The sequence below is a fragment of the Panthera onca genome, chromosome D3, assembly GCF_046562875.1.
Source record: "Panthera onca isolate mPanOnc1 chromosome D3, mPanOnc1 haplotype 2, whole genome shotgun sequence".
Classification (NCBI taxonomy): Eukaryota; Metazoa; Chordata; class Mammalia; order Carnivora; family Felidae; genus Panthera; species Panthera onca.
Window position 1 is genome coordinate 93228877 of NC_138350.1, and position 14425 is coordinate 93243301.

General features: G+C 55.0%; 1 protein-coding gene and 1 long non-coding RNA gene across 7 annotated transcripts in view; one reads left to right on the top strand and one right to left on the bottom strand.

Annotated features, from left to right (window-relative positions):
- The window catches only part of SLC66A2 (solute carrier family 66 member 2), a 52266-nt gene extending 47252 nt beyond the window's left edge, over positions 1 to 5014 (bottom strand). For 3 of the 6 annotated variants that reach the window (XM_078435097.2, XM_078435098.2, XM_078435094.2), the window contains exons 1-2: positions 4928 to 5003; positions 3942 to 4259 (exon numbers count right to left, since the gene is read on the bottom strand). In XM_078435097.2, coding sequence (XP_078291223.1) covers positions 3942 to 4144 — 203 coding nt within the window. In that variant the 5' untranslated portion in view covers positions 4145 to 4259; positions 4928 to 5003. Of the gene's footprint in view, positions 1 to 3941; positions 4260 to 4927 lie in introns of all 6 variants that reach the window. The other 3 variants (XM_078435095.2, XM_078435096.2, XM_081790845.1) reach the window with 3 other exon arrangements.
- A 138-nt stretch (positions 5015 to 5152) lies between these two features.
- Positions 5153 to 10357, top strand: LOC144613778 (uncharacterized). Its single transcript, XR_013551165.2, has 2 exons — positions 5153 to 5790; positions 6421 to 10357. It is a non-coding gene; the product is annotated as an uncharacterized LOC144613778 (long non-coding RNA).
- The last annotated feature ends 4068 nt before the right edge of the window (positions 10358 to 14425 follow it).

The following is a 14425-nucleotide window of genomic DNA, read 5'->3' on the forward strand; positions in this document are numbered from 1 at the left end:
GTTTACTGCACGTCTGATACAGTGTTAATACATCTCCAGTACAGCCCTACTACGTCTCTGGTAGATGATGCTACGTCACCACATCTGATACGGTGTCACTACGTGGCTGAAGTGTGCCCACGTTCCTGATACAACGTCACTGCAGCCAATACGATGTTATAATGCATCCGATCCAACATTACCGTATCTCTGATGCGGTGTGTTCATCCAATACAAATGGAGCTTGAGAACTACCTCCACCAAGGCACAAAGTTCTGGGGGGGCCTTGCAACATCATCCATGCACCGTGGCCCCTCCCTCCTCGTCCCTTCTACAAAATCACAAGCCTGCAAATATGAGCTACGAGGCATCATTTAGCCTTTCTCTTGGCTTCTCCTGACACCACAGAGGCAAAATCCTATACATCAGCATTTTATAGAATATAATCTGCTGAATGCTAGTTTTGCAAAAGGATGATAAGAATCGCAAGAAATCAGGGCGCCTGCGTGGCTCAGTCCGCTGAGCGTCCGACTTCAGCTCAGGTCATGCTCTCACGGTTCACGAGTTCGAGCCCCGCGTTGGGCTCTCTGCCGTCGGCACAGAGCTGGCTTCAGAAACTCTGTACCCCTCTCTCTGCCCTTCCCCTGCTCACTCTCTCTCTCTTCTCAAAAACAAATAAACATAAAAAAAAAAAAAAAGAATTGTAAGAAATAAAGCGCCAGGGTCTCACGAGTTTCAGGAACCTGGGGTTTGCAAGCTCCGCTGGCCTCCCCGGGCGGCAGGGCCACCCACGAGCTCGTTCCACGAGTCTGCAGGGGGCTTCCCAGCCTGGAGCTCTGAGGACCACGCTCTCAGCCAGCTCTAGGAAACACACTCTTCAGCTCTAACTTCACCACTGTTCCAGGGTAGAGACTGCTTCCCCTTCAGGGGGCACCCGCCATGACCCGTGTGTGTGTAAATGGTACGTTCCACACAATGCTTCTGCCGAAGCGTAAACCCTGCGGCATCAGCAGTGTCTGGGACACGGGAAACCCTCTAAACCCTATTCAATCATGTGGGCCACTAACCCATGAAGCCTGGAGGAGGCCCAGGAGTGGGGTCTTAGGACTAGGTGGGCAGAGAGGTACATGTTAGTCACAAGTCACAGGCGGAGCCCAGCCTGCCTGCTGGGGTTCGCCCCGTGAAATCCAAGCACTGCCCTATGTGAGAAGCACATGCCCAGGCCAGAGAGACTCCTGAGGAGGGACCAGTGCCCTCTGCCAGCCCCCCTCCGTCCCAGAATGCTGCCTGAAGGCAGCGCTGGGGTTCACACGGTAGCCACAGGACCCCTGAAGTGACCCAGGACGGCTCAGGGTGCAGACTCCGGGGAAGGACCAATCGGATGCACGGAAATACGCTGGCCCGTGGACAAAACCGAGAATCACTAAAGGCCCCCTGTGCTGAATTAGGAGAGGGCACACACTCGTTCTCAAAGTCCCAGGCCCGGCAGTGAAGGGAGAACTTCTAGTCCTAACGCATTAAATGCCAGTTAAATCAGAGGCCCTGGTGACTTGGCTTTCAAGAAATTAGTTTAGGGGCGCCTGGGTGGCGCAGTCGGTTAAGCGTCCGACTTCAGCCAGGTCACGATCTCGCGGTCCGTGAGTTCGAGCCCCGCGTCAGGCTCTGGGCTGATGGCTCGGAGCCTGGAGCCTGTTTCCGATTCTGTGTCTCCCTCTCTCTCTGCCCCTCCCCCGTTCATGCTCTGTCTCTCTCTGTCCCAAAAATAAATAAAAAACGTTGGGAAAAAATTAAAAAAAAAAAAAAAAAAAAAAAAAAAAAAGAAATTAGTTTAACTTCTGACTTCTCCGAACCAGGTATTTGGACATAGATTAGATACCCTATTCTCTTCTCTGCAATCATAAAGGAAAAGTACTCTTTTTTTTTTTTATGTTAATGTATTTCTGAGACAGAGAGAGAGTATGAATGCGGCAGGGGCAGAGAGAGAGGGAGACACGGAATCCGAAGCAGGTTCCAGGCTCTGAACTGTCAACACAGAGCCCGACACAGGGCTCGAACTCACAGACCGCGAGATCACGGCCTGAGCCGAAGTCGGTCCCTCAACCAACTGAGCCACGCAGGCGCCCTGAAGGATGAGTATTCTTAAGGAAAAGACGTCTCAACTGCTCTCCGTCCCGCCCCCCGCCCCCCCCCATAAGGGAAGCCAGTCTCGGGCACTTCCCTTCCGCTGCCAGAGAAAACCCACTCCAGCGCCTAATGAAGTGCCCTTCCTGGCCAACGCTGTGACACCAGGCAGGTGGCAGGCCAGGGGCTCCCTGAGCGCCCTCCAGTGCGCTCAGGGTTAACAACTGTGTCAGAGGCAACTGCATTTTGGGACCTGCTTCCGTTCAACCTTAGACTGGATTAAGGCCATTTTAGAAAAGGGAAGCCACGTGTCACCCTGAAGGGAGTGAGCTCTGTCCCCAAAGGAAAAAGAGGAATCTTCAAAATGGGGTTCTTCAACTTGTGCCAAAGAAAAAACTAAGCACCCACTGGCCCTCCTTTCAAAGTAGCCTGGCCCAGAGACAAACCTGGCGGTGTGACACACTCTCCGGGGAGGAGCCAACTTACCAGCTCACCTTTTAAAAGCCCCGGACGAGGGCAAAACTAACACACAGTGGACACAAATCAAAGGCATGGGGCCACGGCTGGATGGAACACAGAGGAGAGAACTTCGGGACTCAGAACAGTCATCTCTCGGTTATGATGGTGACAGGAAGGGGGCGTTGTCAAAACTCATCCAACTGTTCACTTACAATGGATGCTTTTATTCCACGTAAATCGTACCTCCGTAAGGTGGACTCAGACATGAATTAGCTGGGGAGCCAGGGTGGCTCAGTCGGTTAAGAGTCTGACTTTTGATTTCAGCTCAGGTCATGACCTCACAGTTTGTGAGTTCAAGCCCCGCATCAGGCTCTGAGCCGACAGTGTGGAACCTGCTTAGGACTCTCTCTCTCTCTCCCTCTCTCGGCCTCTCCCCTGATCGCTCTCTTTCTCTCTCTCTCAAAATAAATAATAAACTTAAGAAAAAGAACTAGCAAAAAACGTGATTACTCAGTAACGAACAAGTCAGAAGGAAGGGCCAGAAGCAGAGCTCTGGACACCCCCGCCTGGTGCCCTTATCCGGCCTCCACACCCACCCACCCTCCGGAGCAACTTTCCTCACTATCTGTGCTCACAGAGGGTCCGGGCGCCACCAAGTAGAAAGGAAAGTTCCAGACCTTTTTAGTCTTAGAATGAGGCTCCAAGATCTCATTTCATTTCCTCTAAAAACTCCCCCTCCCAAACATGTCTCGCTTTAGCAACTGTTAAAATTAATTTCCAGTTCCTTACCCGAATGCAAATGATAATAAGAGGAAGCTGGGCTGGGAGTGGCAAGAAAAAATAGTCTCAAGTATTATCCAGAAAGTTGACTTTCCTATTAAAACAAAACAAAACAAAACAAAACCGTACACACAACAGGAAGGCTGAGGGGACCACCGTCCCTGTACATGACCCCTGAATGCTCTTTCCTGTCAGGCTGTGATGTGCCCTCCCAAGGGGCTCAGCGGTCAGGCTGCGATGTCCCCTTCCTACAGCTCATCCCTTTTTCTTCATCTTAATCACTTACTCATTCCCTGTTTTCTCTTTCCCACTGCCATGCAAATTCTAAGGACAGGGACCCAGTTCTAGGACCTCATCCAGCACCCAGAAGTCCGTGGGAAAATATGTGACAACGTAAGAAGGACAGAAAATGAAGACGCGGACATGAGACTACAGTAAGTTTCTCCACTCCAATCCCACCATTTTCCCCGGGGAACAGTCCCGCCCACTTCACCAGCTCCCTCCTAGGAAGTACAGCCGCCTGCACCACCACCCCACTCCGAAACCCCAAAAAGAGAAAGCCATCACCCTGGAAGTACCCCCACAGAAAGCCCCCAACTTACCAGAAAAGGATCCGTAAAATGTTAGCCACCAGGAGCACCAGACACACGTAGGTAGAGAAGCCCTCAGCATTCTGAGTCCTCCGGATGTCCCTGTACTGTGGGATATAGGGCACGACCCCTCCGAACACCATGGCCCCGGCTGCCCCCCAGGACACCAGCTGGTGCAAGGGGACCAAAAGCCAATCCAAGCCTTCTGCTTCCATCCCGACTGACGTCCACCTGGCCCGGGGGCCCTCCGCTCTCACGGTCCCGGAACGCGCGCTGACGGTCACCCCCACATCGCCGCCGCTACCTTGGGCAGTCCTCCACCATCGGGGCCTGGCGAGAGAGGAAAGGAGGTGAACTCCGGCGCAGGGCCCTGGAGGCAAAGTGAGGGTCGCGCTCCCAGGGCGCTCCCGGAAGCCCGCGGAGGCTCACGGCGGCGGCACGACCCCCTCCTCGGACACCGGCGCCTCAGGGAGCCCTGCGCACGCAAACCGGCACCCGCGGGGGGAAAGAGGCGCGGGGCGCACGGCGGTGGACGCGGGCCTGGGAAGCACGCTCAGTCCGGGGGCGGGCGATGGCTGCGTCCCAGCGGGAACACGCGGCCGGGGTGGGGCGGAGCGCGCTCAGTCCCGGGGGCGCGCTCAGCCCCGGTGGGGCGCTCAGTCCTGGGGGCGCGCTCAGTCCTGGGGACGCGCTCAGCCCTGGTGGGGCGCTCGGCCCCGGGGGCGCGCTCAGCCCTGGGGACGCGCTCGGCCCGGGGGCGCGCTCAGCCCTGCGGTCGCGCTCGGCCCCGGGGGCGCGCTCAGGCCCGGGGGGCGCGCTCAGCAGGAGAGGGGGTTGGCTCGGTCTGGGGTGGGACGCACGGCCCGGGGGCGGGGAGACACACTCAGTATTGGGACCCACCGCCCGCCCCGAGCCCCGAGCCCCGAGCCAGGGGAGGGCGGTCCCCGCGCCGCGCCCGCGTCCACACGCGGCCTGCGGATCCGGGGCCCGGCCCTTACCCTCCGCGCCCGCACCCGCACCCGCGCCCGCGCCGGCCCCGCCCGGTCTGTTCTGCGTGCACCTTCCGTCTGTCCGTCCCAGTGCCGCAGCCCCGCCTCCGAGTGACGTCACAATGCAGGGGACCCGCCCACCCAGGCGGCAGGCCGAGAGGCGCTGGGTCCTAGAGCGCACCGGTCCGTCAGGGAGGGGTCGGAGCTAGACCGAGACCGAAGTCGTGGGTTGGGGGTCGCCGCGGCGATGCTGCTCCGCCGGCCCGGCCCGCCCCTCCCCGGTTAGGAAACCCCTGCGTGGCGAGACCGCGCCTCGAGAGCCAGGGACGCACCAGACGCGTCCCCCGACCTGTGCCTGGGCGAGGGGCCGTGTGGACGCGGTGCGCCGCCACGGAAGGCAGAGGACAGGGTGCCGTCCACGGCCGAGGTCTGCGCGAGGCCTGGGGACCCCCCTCGTGGGGGCCCGGGTTGGGTCTGCCCTCCCCCGCCCCCGGTGATGCCGGCGGTCCCTCCGCACCTTCGTTTCCGACGACCTGGGGGGTCGGGAGGTTGGGGGGTGGTGGGGGCTGCCCGTCCCGATGCGGGCGGGGCCCTGAGGAGCAGGGTGCAGAAGTGAGCCGTGTCAGGAACCTCACCTGGTCTCCGGTGAGGCGGAAACAGGCCCACCGTGTGCCCGAAGCCTCCGCGGGCCCGCCTTCCGCTCCCACCGCAGGTACCCCAGGCCCAGGGCGGCAGCCGGGACTGCTGGTCGGGGCGCAGTCTCTCAGACACATCGTGACCGAAGGACCGAAGGACGTGCTGGACATGCCGCTCCCTGACTTGCCGAGTGCTTCCCAGCCTCGGCCCATTCACAGAGCTCTTCCCCGACCGAGGTGAGCCCCCAGGGGCCCTAGCAGGTGCACCGCGCCTGCATGCTGGCGGTCTGGGTGTGCATGGAGCCCTATGCCCGGTGGGATGGTGAGCCGTGAGGACCCTTGTGAGAAGCCAGTGAGCCCTGTGTGCCCAGGCCTCTTGCAGGAGGGACTCAGGGCAGAGAACTGCAGGGCCCCAGGGTTCTGCTCCCATCTCAGTGCGGTGGGACCTGAAACACCCCAAAAGGGAAGGCCTGGTGGATGAGAGCAGGTGGCCCTGGGGGCACACACCTGGCCGGCCAGCTTCCCCGCCCGCAGGTCTGACCTGGTTTCCTGCTTCCTACCGGGAAGATTTTGTGAGAAATCATGGGAACAGCACGGACCTCACTGAGACTAAGTCCCAAACAAGCCTGGTGTGATGAGAAGGGCCTCCTTAAAGCACAGGGTCATGCTTACTTCCCCCCAGTGTCCCAGGCTGTTGTTAGGTTTTCTGAGTCACAGCTACTCAGAGGATCCACAGGGAACAACTGAGAACACAGCAGCAGGAATGTACAGGGAAATGAAAATACACACACAGAGAGGGAAGTGGCGGCAAGACTGGGAGAAAAGAAGTAGGTGTTCCTACTTAACCGCCTCTCCTGAACTCTGCAGGCCCGGGAGCGTTCCACTCTGCCCTGGAGCCTGGGGTGGAGGGACAGGCTCCCCGCCTACTCTCACTGGATCACGTGGAGTCACGTCCACTGGTCCTGTTCATGCTGGCAAAGGCGGGCAGATTGCTCACCGGCCCCCAGCCGCCCACTCCCCTGGATCTATCAGGGCACATCTCAGAGCCTGCTAAGTGGATACAATCCTGCGTTCTTGGCCCAGGACTTCACCCCGAAAGTGAGCTGATGACTGAGAGTGGGCTTGTAATCGTTTTAAACACCAACTGTCTGGAATCCGAGTGGCCCTCTCTGGTCTAGAACCATCGGTCAGTCAGGAGAAGGGAGGACAGCTCATCTGAGATGGTGAATGTGTTACATGACTTCCCGCAAACAAAAGAAGCCAAATTGTGCTAGGCCAGAAAATGGCCCCCAAGTATATCATCCTAATCCCCAGAAACCTGTGAATGTTACCTTATTAAAAAAGAAGAAGAAGAAGAAGAAGAAGAAGGAGAAGGAGAAGAAATGCAGGGCATTGGCTGGCTCAGTTGGTGGAGTGTGTGACTCTTGATCTCAGGGTTGAGGAGTCTGAGCCCCATGTTGGGTGTAGAGATTACTTAAAAATGAAACCTTTTAAAAAATAAAAATAAATAAAATTTTTTGAATATTTTTTAACATTTATTCATTTTTGACACACACACACACACACACACACACACACACACAGATCATGAGCAGGGGAGGGGCAGAGAGAGAGGGAGACACAGAATCGGAAGCAGGTTTCAGGCTCCCACCTGTCAGCACAGAGCCCGATTCTCAAGAATCTCGAGATCATGACCTGAGCTGAAGTTGGACACTTAAACGACTGAGCCACCCAGGCATCCAAAAATAAAATATTTTTTAAAAATACAGATGTGATTACATTAAGGATCTTGAGACAGCAGGGCACCTGCATGGCTCAGTTGGTTAAGCATCTGACTCTCGATTTCAGCTCAGGTCACGGTGTCATGGTCCGTGACATCAAGCATGGTGTTGGGCTCTGTGCTGACAGCACGGAGCCTGCCTGGGATTCTCTCTCTCCTTCTCTCTCTGCCCCTCCCCACTCATGCTCTCTCTCTCTCAAAATAAATAATTTTTTTTTTTTTTTTTTTGCAAAAAGGATCTTGAGGGAGGGAGATCCCCCTAGATTACCCAGGTGGGCTCTAAATGCCATCTCCTGTGTCTCTACAAGAAGAAGGCGGGAGACGACAAAGGAGCAGAGGCCACCACAGGCCAAGGAACACAGGCAGCTCACAGAGGCTGGAGGCACCGGAGGGACTGTCCCCAGGAGCCTCCGGAAGGAGCACAGCCCTGCCAGGACCCTGACCTGGGCCTATAAAACTGATTTTGGACTTCTAGCCTTCAAAACTGCGAGAGAACACATTTCTGCTTTTTCCGCCAGCCAGTGTATGGTGACAGCCACGACCGGAAGCAAATCTAGAAGTCCCCAGGGAGTGACTAACAAGACGGTCAGCGTCATGGGCAGAGAAGAGGCGGGGCCGCCCCCGTCCGCTGCTGTGCCTGCCCCCGTGTCCAGGAAACCTGCAAGGAGACAGATAGGAGGCTTCACTCAAGGAAATTGGGTTGTAAAGTTCCGGAACACGGACTTCCAGCGCCAGCCCCAGGGCACTTGGTGCTGGTCCCCTGATGACTCTCACCCCCACCCCGGCTTTCTTCGTCGACCCAGCCGTAGCCCTCGCCTGGTGGAGTGGGGCAAAGAACGTCTGTGTGCCCGTACTCTGAGCTCAGCCTTTCCTTCGGGCAGCTCACCACCCGTGGCCGAGGCTGGGCCCACCACCGGCCTCTGTGTCCTCACCCTGCACTGGTGCCGAGTCGCTGAGCTCTAGCCAATGAGGGTAGGGGACACTGACTCACCCCACCTGCAGGCCTGGCCCCCTTGGGCCTCCACCAGACCCTCCTTGCTTGCCTTCACCTGCTGACCAGGTGCAAACAAGACAGTGGAGAATCCACCGGGATGTAGCCTAGGATGTGGCTCCCGGCTAGATGGGACGTGACGCTTGACTGACAACATGAGGCAGAGCCCCCATGTCGGACTGTGACACCGATGAGTTTCACTGGGCTCAACCACTGGAATCTGGGATTGTTCATTACAGATGAGCATTACTTCCTGTAACATACAATCGAATTCTGAAATGTCCACCACCTTACCACTTCCCAAATGGCATTTAACCACACTCACACACACTGCACAAAGCCCCAGACTGAGGACTCCTAAAAACCCAGTTGAGCCCACTTCTAGTCTTTCAAACCGACACCCATATTGTTACGTAAAGGAGCCACTGTGAGCCCTGCAGTGTCTGCCCAGCCCGACGCGGACCAAACGCAGCTCCCACCTGGTTGGCACCTCCCACTAAGACTCCACCAGCAGAGCAGCTCTGCGACTATTTTAAATTTCCTAAACGATGGCTCTGTTTTTTTTAAGTTTCTTTATTTTTGAGAAAGCCAGCATGAGCGGGGGAGGGGCAGACAGAGAGTCCCAAGCAGGCTCCACACCTGCCAGAGCAGAGCCCGACGCAGGGCTCAAACCCACCAAACTGCGAGGTCATGACCTGAGCTGAAACCCAGAGTTTCGCCTAATGGACCAAGCCCTCCAGGCACCCCTAAAAGATGGCTCTTAAAATGCAGATCGCCTACGGGGAGGACAGAACCACACTCCAGCACCACAGACCTACTGCCTCTCCCGTTTTCCTGGGCCGTGGGAACGGTGGTCCGACCTTCCAGGCCTTCTCTGGCCTCTTCTGGACTCAGGAAAGGCCCCTGGCATCCAGAGGTCAAGGGTATTACCACCTTTCTCAGCTCTACTTCTGCCTCGGAGAGCCTTGAGTTTGCAAGGACCTGCTCAGCCATTGGGGCAGGAATGCCCATGTGGCTGACAGATTGCTGAGACCCCACACAGGAACATTGTTACCGCTTTAGTTTTGAACAACAAAATCATGAAAATAGATAAAAGGACAACAAAAGGGAGGAAATAGTCAGAAAAACAGGAAAGAAAAGGGGTGGGCCCTAAGAGGTGCCCCCACCAGCTCCTGCTCATGAAGCTGCATGGCTTTTCCTGGTGAGAAGGCACTAACCCAGTCCAGGCAGAGCCACCAGCCCATGACAAGTATTTCCCCTTTCCCCAAATCCGTGAGAACAGTAGCAGAAATGGAAAGTCCTCCTGCAGTGAGACCAGGAGAAAGCGGGAGCTCCGAGCTGCTGGGGTGTGGAGACAGGCCACCTGCACGGGCCATAGAGAGGAGGAAGTGAGGACCCAGGTCCAGAGAGAGCCAGGGGAACACCAGCTGCGGGGCATCTGAGCTGCAGAAATGAAACCCCTAACTTGCAGCAGGGGAACAAGGTTGACAGGCTGCTGCCAGGAACATTCCAGAACTAGTCAACAAAGAGAAAATAGAAAACAACAGCCCAAAACAGTGTAGGAGATCTTCGTGAATCCTACTTCGGAAGCATCTGTGAGCCTCACCGGGGAGGAGAGCAGAGGTGCCCGGTGACGCCCCACGGGGCTCAGGCCAGAGCCTGGTTTTCATGAAGCACCTGGGAGCTTAACAGCCACCACCGCCTTGTTGGGACCCGAGCCCAAGCGCCTCGCCACCTTTCTTATGCAAACCTAACTGTCCCGAGAGTGTGACAGATCAGTGACCGAGCAGCAGAGGGTGTGTGTTGTTTTAAAATATCTTCAGGGGCGCCTGGGGGGCTCCCTCGGTTAAGCCTCCGACTTTGGATCAGGTCGCGATCTCCCGGTCCGTGGGTTTGAGCCCCACGTCAGGCTCTGTGCTGACAGTGGAAGCCTGGAGCCTGCTTCGGATTCGGTGTCTCCCTCTCCCTCTGCCCCTCTCCTGCTCATTCCCTGTCTCTCTCAAAAATAAATAAACACTAAAATAAATGAAATATTTCAGAGAAACACATGCAATTCTTAAAATTTGTCAGATGATGATAGTATTAAGTGGAAGGGAGGGAGGGAGGGAGGGAGGGAAGTCTGGATGAGGCGTGCAGTGTAGCTGACAGCAGTGCCCCATGTCCTGATGTCCCGGGTCCCTGGTGGTGACAGCGCCCTGTGGTTGTGGAAGACGTTTTTAGGGGAGGCTGGGTGAAGGACACGGGAACTGTCTACCCAACAAGGTACTCTCTGAGAAAGAGGCTGGGCTCAAGGGTGTAACTGCAGTTTGAAGAAATTAAACCTACGCGGGTGGGCAATCTGCTAGAGAAAAGCTCGAGAGAGGTCTACGGAATGATTATAAATTTTTTCAAGGAATTATTTTATGAAACATTCAGAGAGAAAAATAACCCATTATGAAATTAAACTGAGAGAAGACAGTCAGAATTTGACCGAATCTAAAAAGACCAGAATGAGCGGGTACAGTTACCCGCAGAAGCTGAGTCCAGACACGGGACGTGCAGAGCTCAAAGAACTGGTGAGCTCATATCAGGAGTCCCAAGACTGGGGTGCCCAGCTGGCTCAGTCAGTGGGGGTATGTGACTCTGGATACTGGGGTCGTGAGTTTGCGCCCCATGTGAGGTGTAGAGATTACTTTAAAAAAAATTCTCAAAGACCTAGAAAGGGCTTTACTTACTTTTCAAAAAGTGAAATGGAAATTCCGCGTCATTGGCTTGTCCTGCTGCCTGGCTGGAGGGTCATCAGCAGGAAGGATAAGAGAGAGGAGAAGATATACCAGGCTGTCTCACGAGCAAAACTCTTCGTTAATAACTGGAATAGAGACCATTTCAAACAAAAACTGGGTAATAAGATGGCAGCCGCACATGAGACGAACAAATAAAGAAATTGGAACATGATTCTCATTTACGGTCTTTGGCTAAGAATCCACTGGAAAATGAATGTGAGATCTTGTACCAAAAAAAAAAAAAAAAAAAAAAAGATGTCCCATGAGCTTATTTAGCAGAAATATGTGACTCTGCAAAGGGAGCTGTTTCGGGACAGTAGGAATGACAACAGAATGAGCCGAAGGCATTAGCAGCAAAGGAAACGAGAAGTCACAGTCACGGAGCAGTCAAGAAAGGGAGGAAGGTGTGCGGAAGCCGACCGACCGGTCTGTGCAGACTCCGTGTGACCGTGACCGAGGGAAGCTCCCTGGGCCGGAAGAGCCCCTGCTGGGGAGAAGCAGCACGCCCGGGGGAGACACGACCAGAGCGAACCGAGGAAGCCAGTGCCTGTCCAAGCCAAGTACATGTGCACACGTGCACACGCACGAGTGCACACCACGCACAAGGGGCTTTCTAGCTCTAGAAGCACGCGGTTTTGCTTATGAACTTTCCCCTTTTCTTTTTAAATTGAGGCACAATTCATGCGACACAGAATCGGCACTGTTAAAGCACACAGTTCGGTGGCAGTCAGCACAGTCACACTGCTCTGCCCGCACATTTCTGTCCAGTTCCCACACATTTCATCACCACAAAGTAAAACCTCACTCCTCCCCAAGCCCCTCCCTCCAGCCCCTGGAAACCACCAATCTACTCTCTGTTTCTGGGGATTTACCTTTTCTGGCTATTTCCTATGAACGGAATCATACAACATGTGACCTTTGGTATGTGGCTTCTCGCATGGGGGTCATGTGACCGCTGAAACCTGCGGGAGCAGGAGGCCGTCCGCCCGCCCCCCCCCCGCTGCCCAGGGAAGCCCAGCTCCAGCCCCCTGAGAGCCTCCCTCCTACTTGCCTTCCTGGGTGGGCTCCAGAAAAGCTTCAGGCAGCTTTAGTTTTCTGTTTTTATCCACACGCCTTAAAGTATTTTAAATCCTATGATCTTGGTCTGAGCAGTGACAAAAAGTAGCACAATTCTTACGTTTGCAAAACCATTCAGGAAAGGAAAATAAATTGAACTGAAGAGAATATTTTAATACAAATGCACATCGACTGGCTACCAAGTCCCCGAGACTCTTCCTTCTTACAGGTTTCTCTCCCTCCCTCCCACTCGGTGTGCTAGAGCCGTTCCTGGGGTCCCCGTGCTCTGCCTGGAACTGGCACCCCAGCCTCCCGGGAGCTGAACACGTGCCCTCCGGCCCCAGCCCGTGTGATTGCTTCCTTGGCTCTCCTCATTAAGACTGTGACTTGATGAATTGTTCATCTGAAAGAAAAGAACTGTTTTCCTCAGGTTTGGGGTTTTGTTCCCAAGACACTTGTGACCCACGGACAGGGAGGAGGTACTTAAGGGGAGAGGGACTGATGGCCAAGAGCCAGGCCAAAGCTCCAGAGTTTCCACCTAAAGAGATTGATGGGAAGACACTGGTTTTTCTTTCTTAAGCTTATTTATTTTGAGAGATACAGAGAGTAAGTAAGGGAGGAGCAGAAAGAGAAGGAGAGAGAGAGAGAGAGGGAGAGAGAATGAATCCCGAGCAGGCTCCACGCTGTCAGAGCAGAGCCCGATGCAGGGCTCAAACCCACGAAACTCCGAGATCATGACCTGAACCAAAACCAAGAGTTGGACGCTTAACCGACTAAGTCCCCAGGTGCTTCGACTAAGCCCCCCAGGCACCCCGAGATGCTGAGTTTCCTGACCACCGTGTCACCGTGTTTGATCCACAGAAAGAGCAGAACTGATTTTATTTCTACTCTACACAGAATGCAACTTTTTAGGGGCGCCTGGGTGGCTCAGCCGGTTAAGCGTCCGACTTCGGCCCAGGTCATGATCTCACGGTTCGTGGGTTCAGGCCCCGCATCCAGCTCCGTGCTGACAGCTGAGGGCCTGAAGCCTGCTTCGGATTCTGTGTCTCCCTCTCTCTCTGCCCCGCCCCCACTCATTGTCTGTCTCTCTCTCTCAAAAATAAACATTACAAAAAAAAGAAGAGTGCTACTTTTTTACTGTATTCTCCTCGGGGGGGCTTTTGAGAGGAGACTGCAGCCACACTGGTGGTGCCCAGTCCAGAATAAAAACCAGACACAAGGCTGGTCAAGGTGCGAAATGAGGAAGCCTTCGTCGGGGCCATTTGGAATTATGTATCACACTCTTTTTAAGGTGCTTATAACCTTGGAGAGGATTCAGGGAAGACGGCAGAGCAGGGGCCCCGGGAATCTCCCCCCCCCCCCCAGATGACAACAGCAGGGGCGGAACCTGTGTGATGGGACTGCTTTGGAACTGTGGACTCTGCCCGAGGCCTGCCACGTGTCCGGGAGAAGTAGTCGATTTTGGTCCATTCCAGCTCGCAGCACAGCAGCACCTACCCGTCCCGCGCCCCAGCCATGTGGCAGGCAGCCGGGCACGTGTTTCTGGAGCAGCCCGCAGAAGCCAGGTGGACGAAAAGGACCCTGTCCCCCAAACGCCAGGAGGCCACGCTCTGACCACACAGGTGCGGACTCAGAGGCTGGCGGCCATTGCTGTCACCCCTCCAGCTCCAGCTCGAGTGACTTCAAGGGGATAAGTGCCCTCTTATCCCCCTTTTGTTTTCCACTTTTCCCCTTTCGGGAGCCACACGTTAAAGACTAGGACATTGAAAAACAGCTGTCTATTTGGGGGAAATTAGGAAGTGATGGCACATGTCCAAGGAAAGGCTCAGAAAAGGCCGAGGAAGACATTAAATGGACACCTCAGGCTGACCCCCGGCACAGAGCCTGCAACCATGAAAAGAACGAGGACAACAAAACAGCAAACCCTGGGGAAGGGGGAGAATCTGATTTCCAGAGTAATCGCATCATGAGATTCGAATGTCCAGCGCTCAGCAAATCACGAGGCACACAAAGAAACAGGGGACTTCGGCCCATTGAAAGGAAAAAGATAATTCAACAGAATCTGTCCCTAAAAAGGACCCGGTGTCAGATCTACTGGAGAGACTTTCAAGCAACTGTCTTAAAGATGCTCAAAGAGCTGGAGAGTGACAAAGTCAAGAAGACAGTGTGTGAACTACCAACAAGAAAGAAAACCTAAGACCAAAAGAAATTCTGGAGCTGAAATTGGAGCAACTGAAATGAAAAATGCACCAGATAAATCGGAGGCGGATTTGAGCACACAAA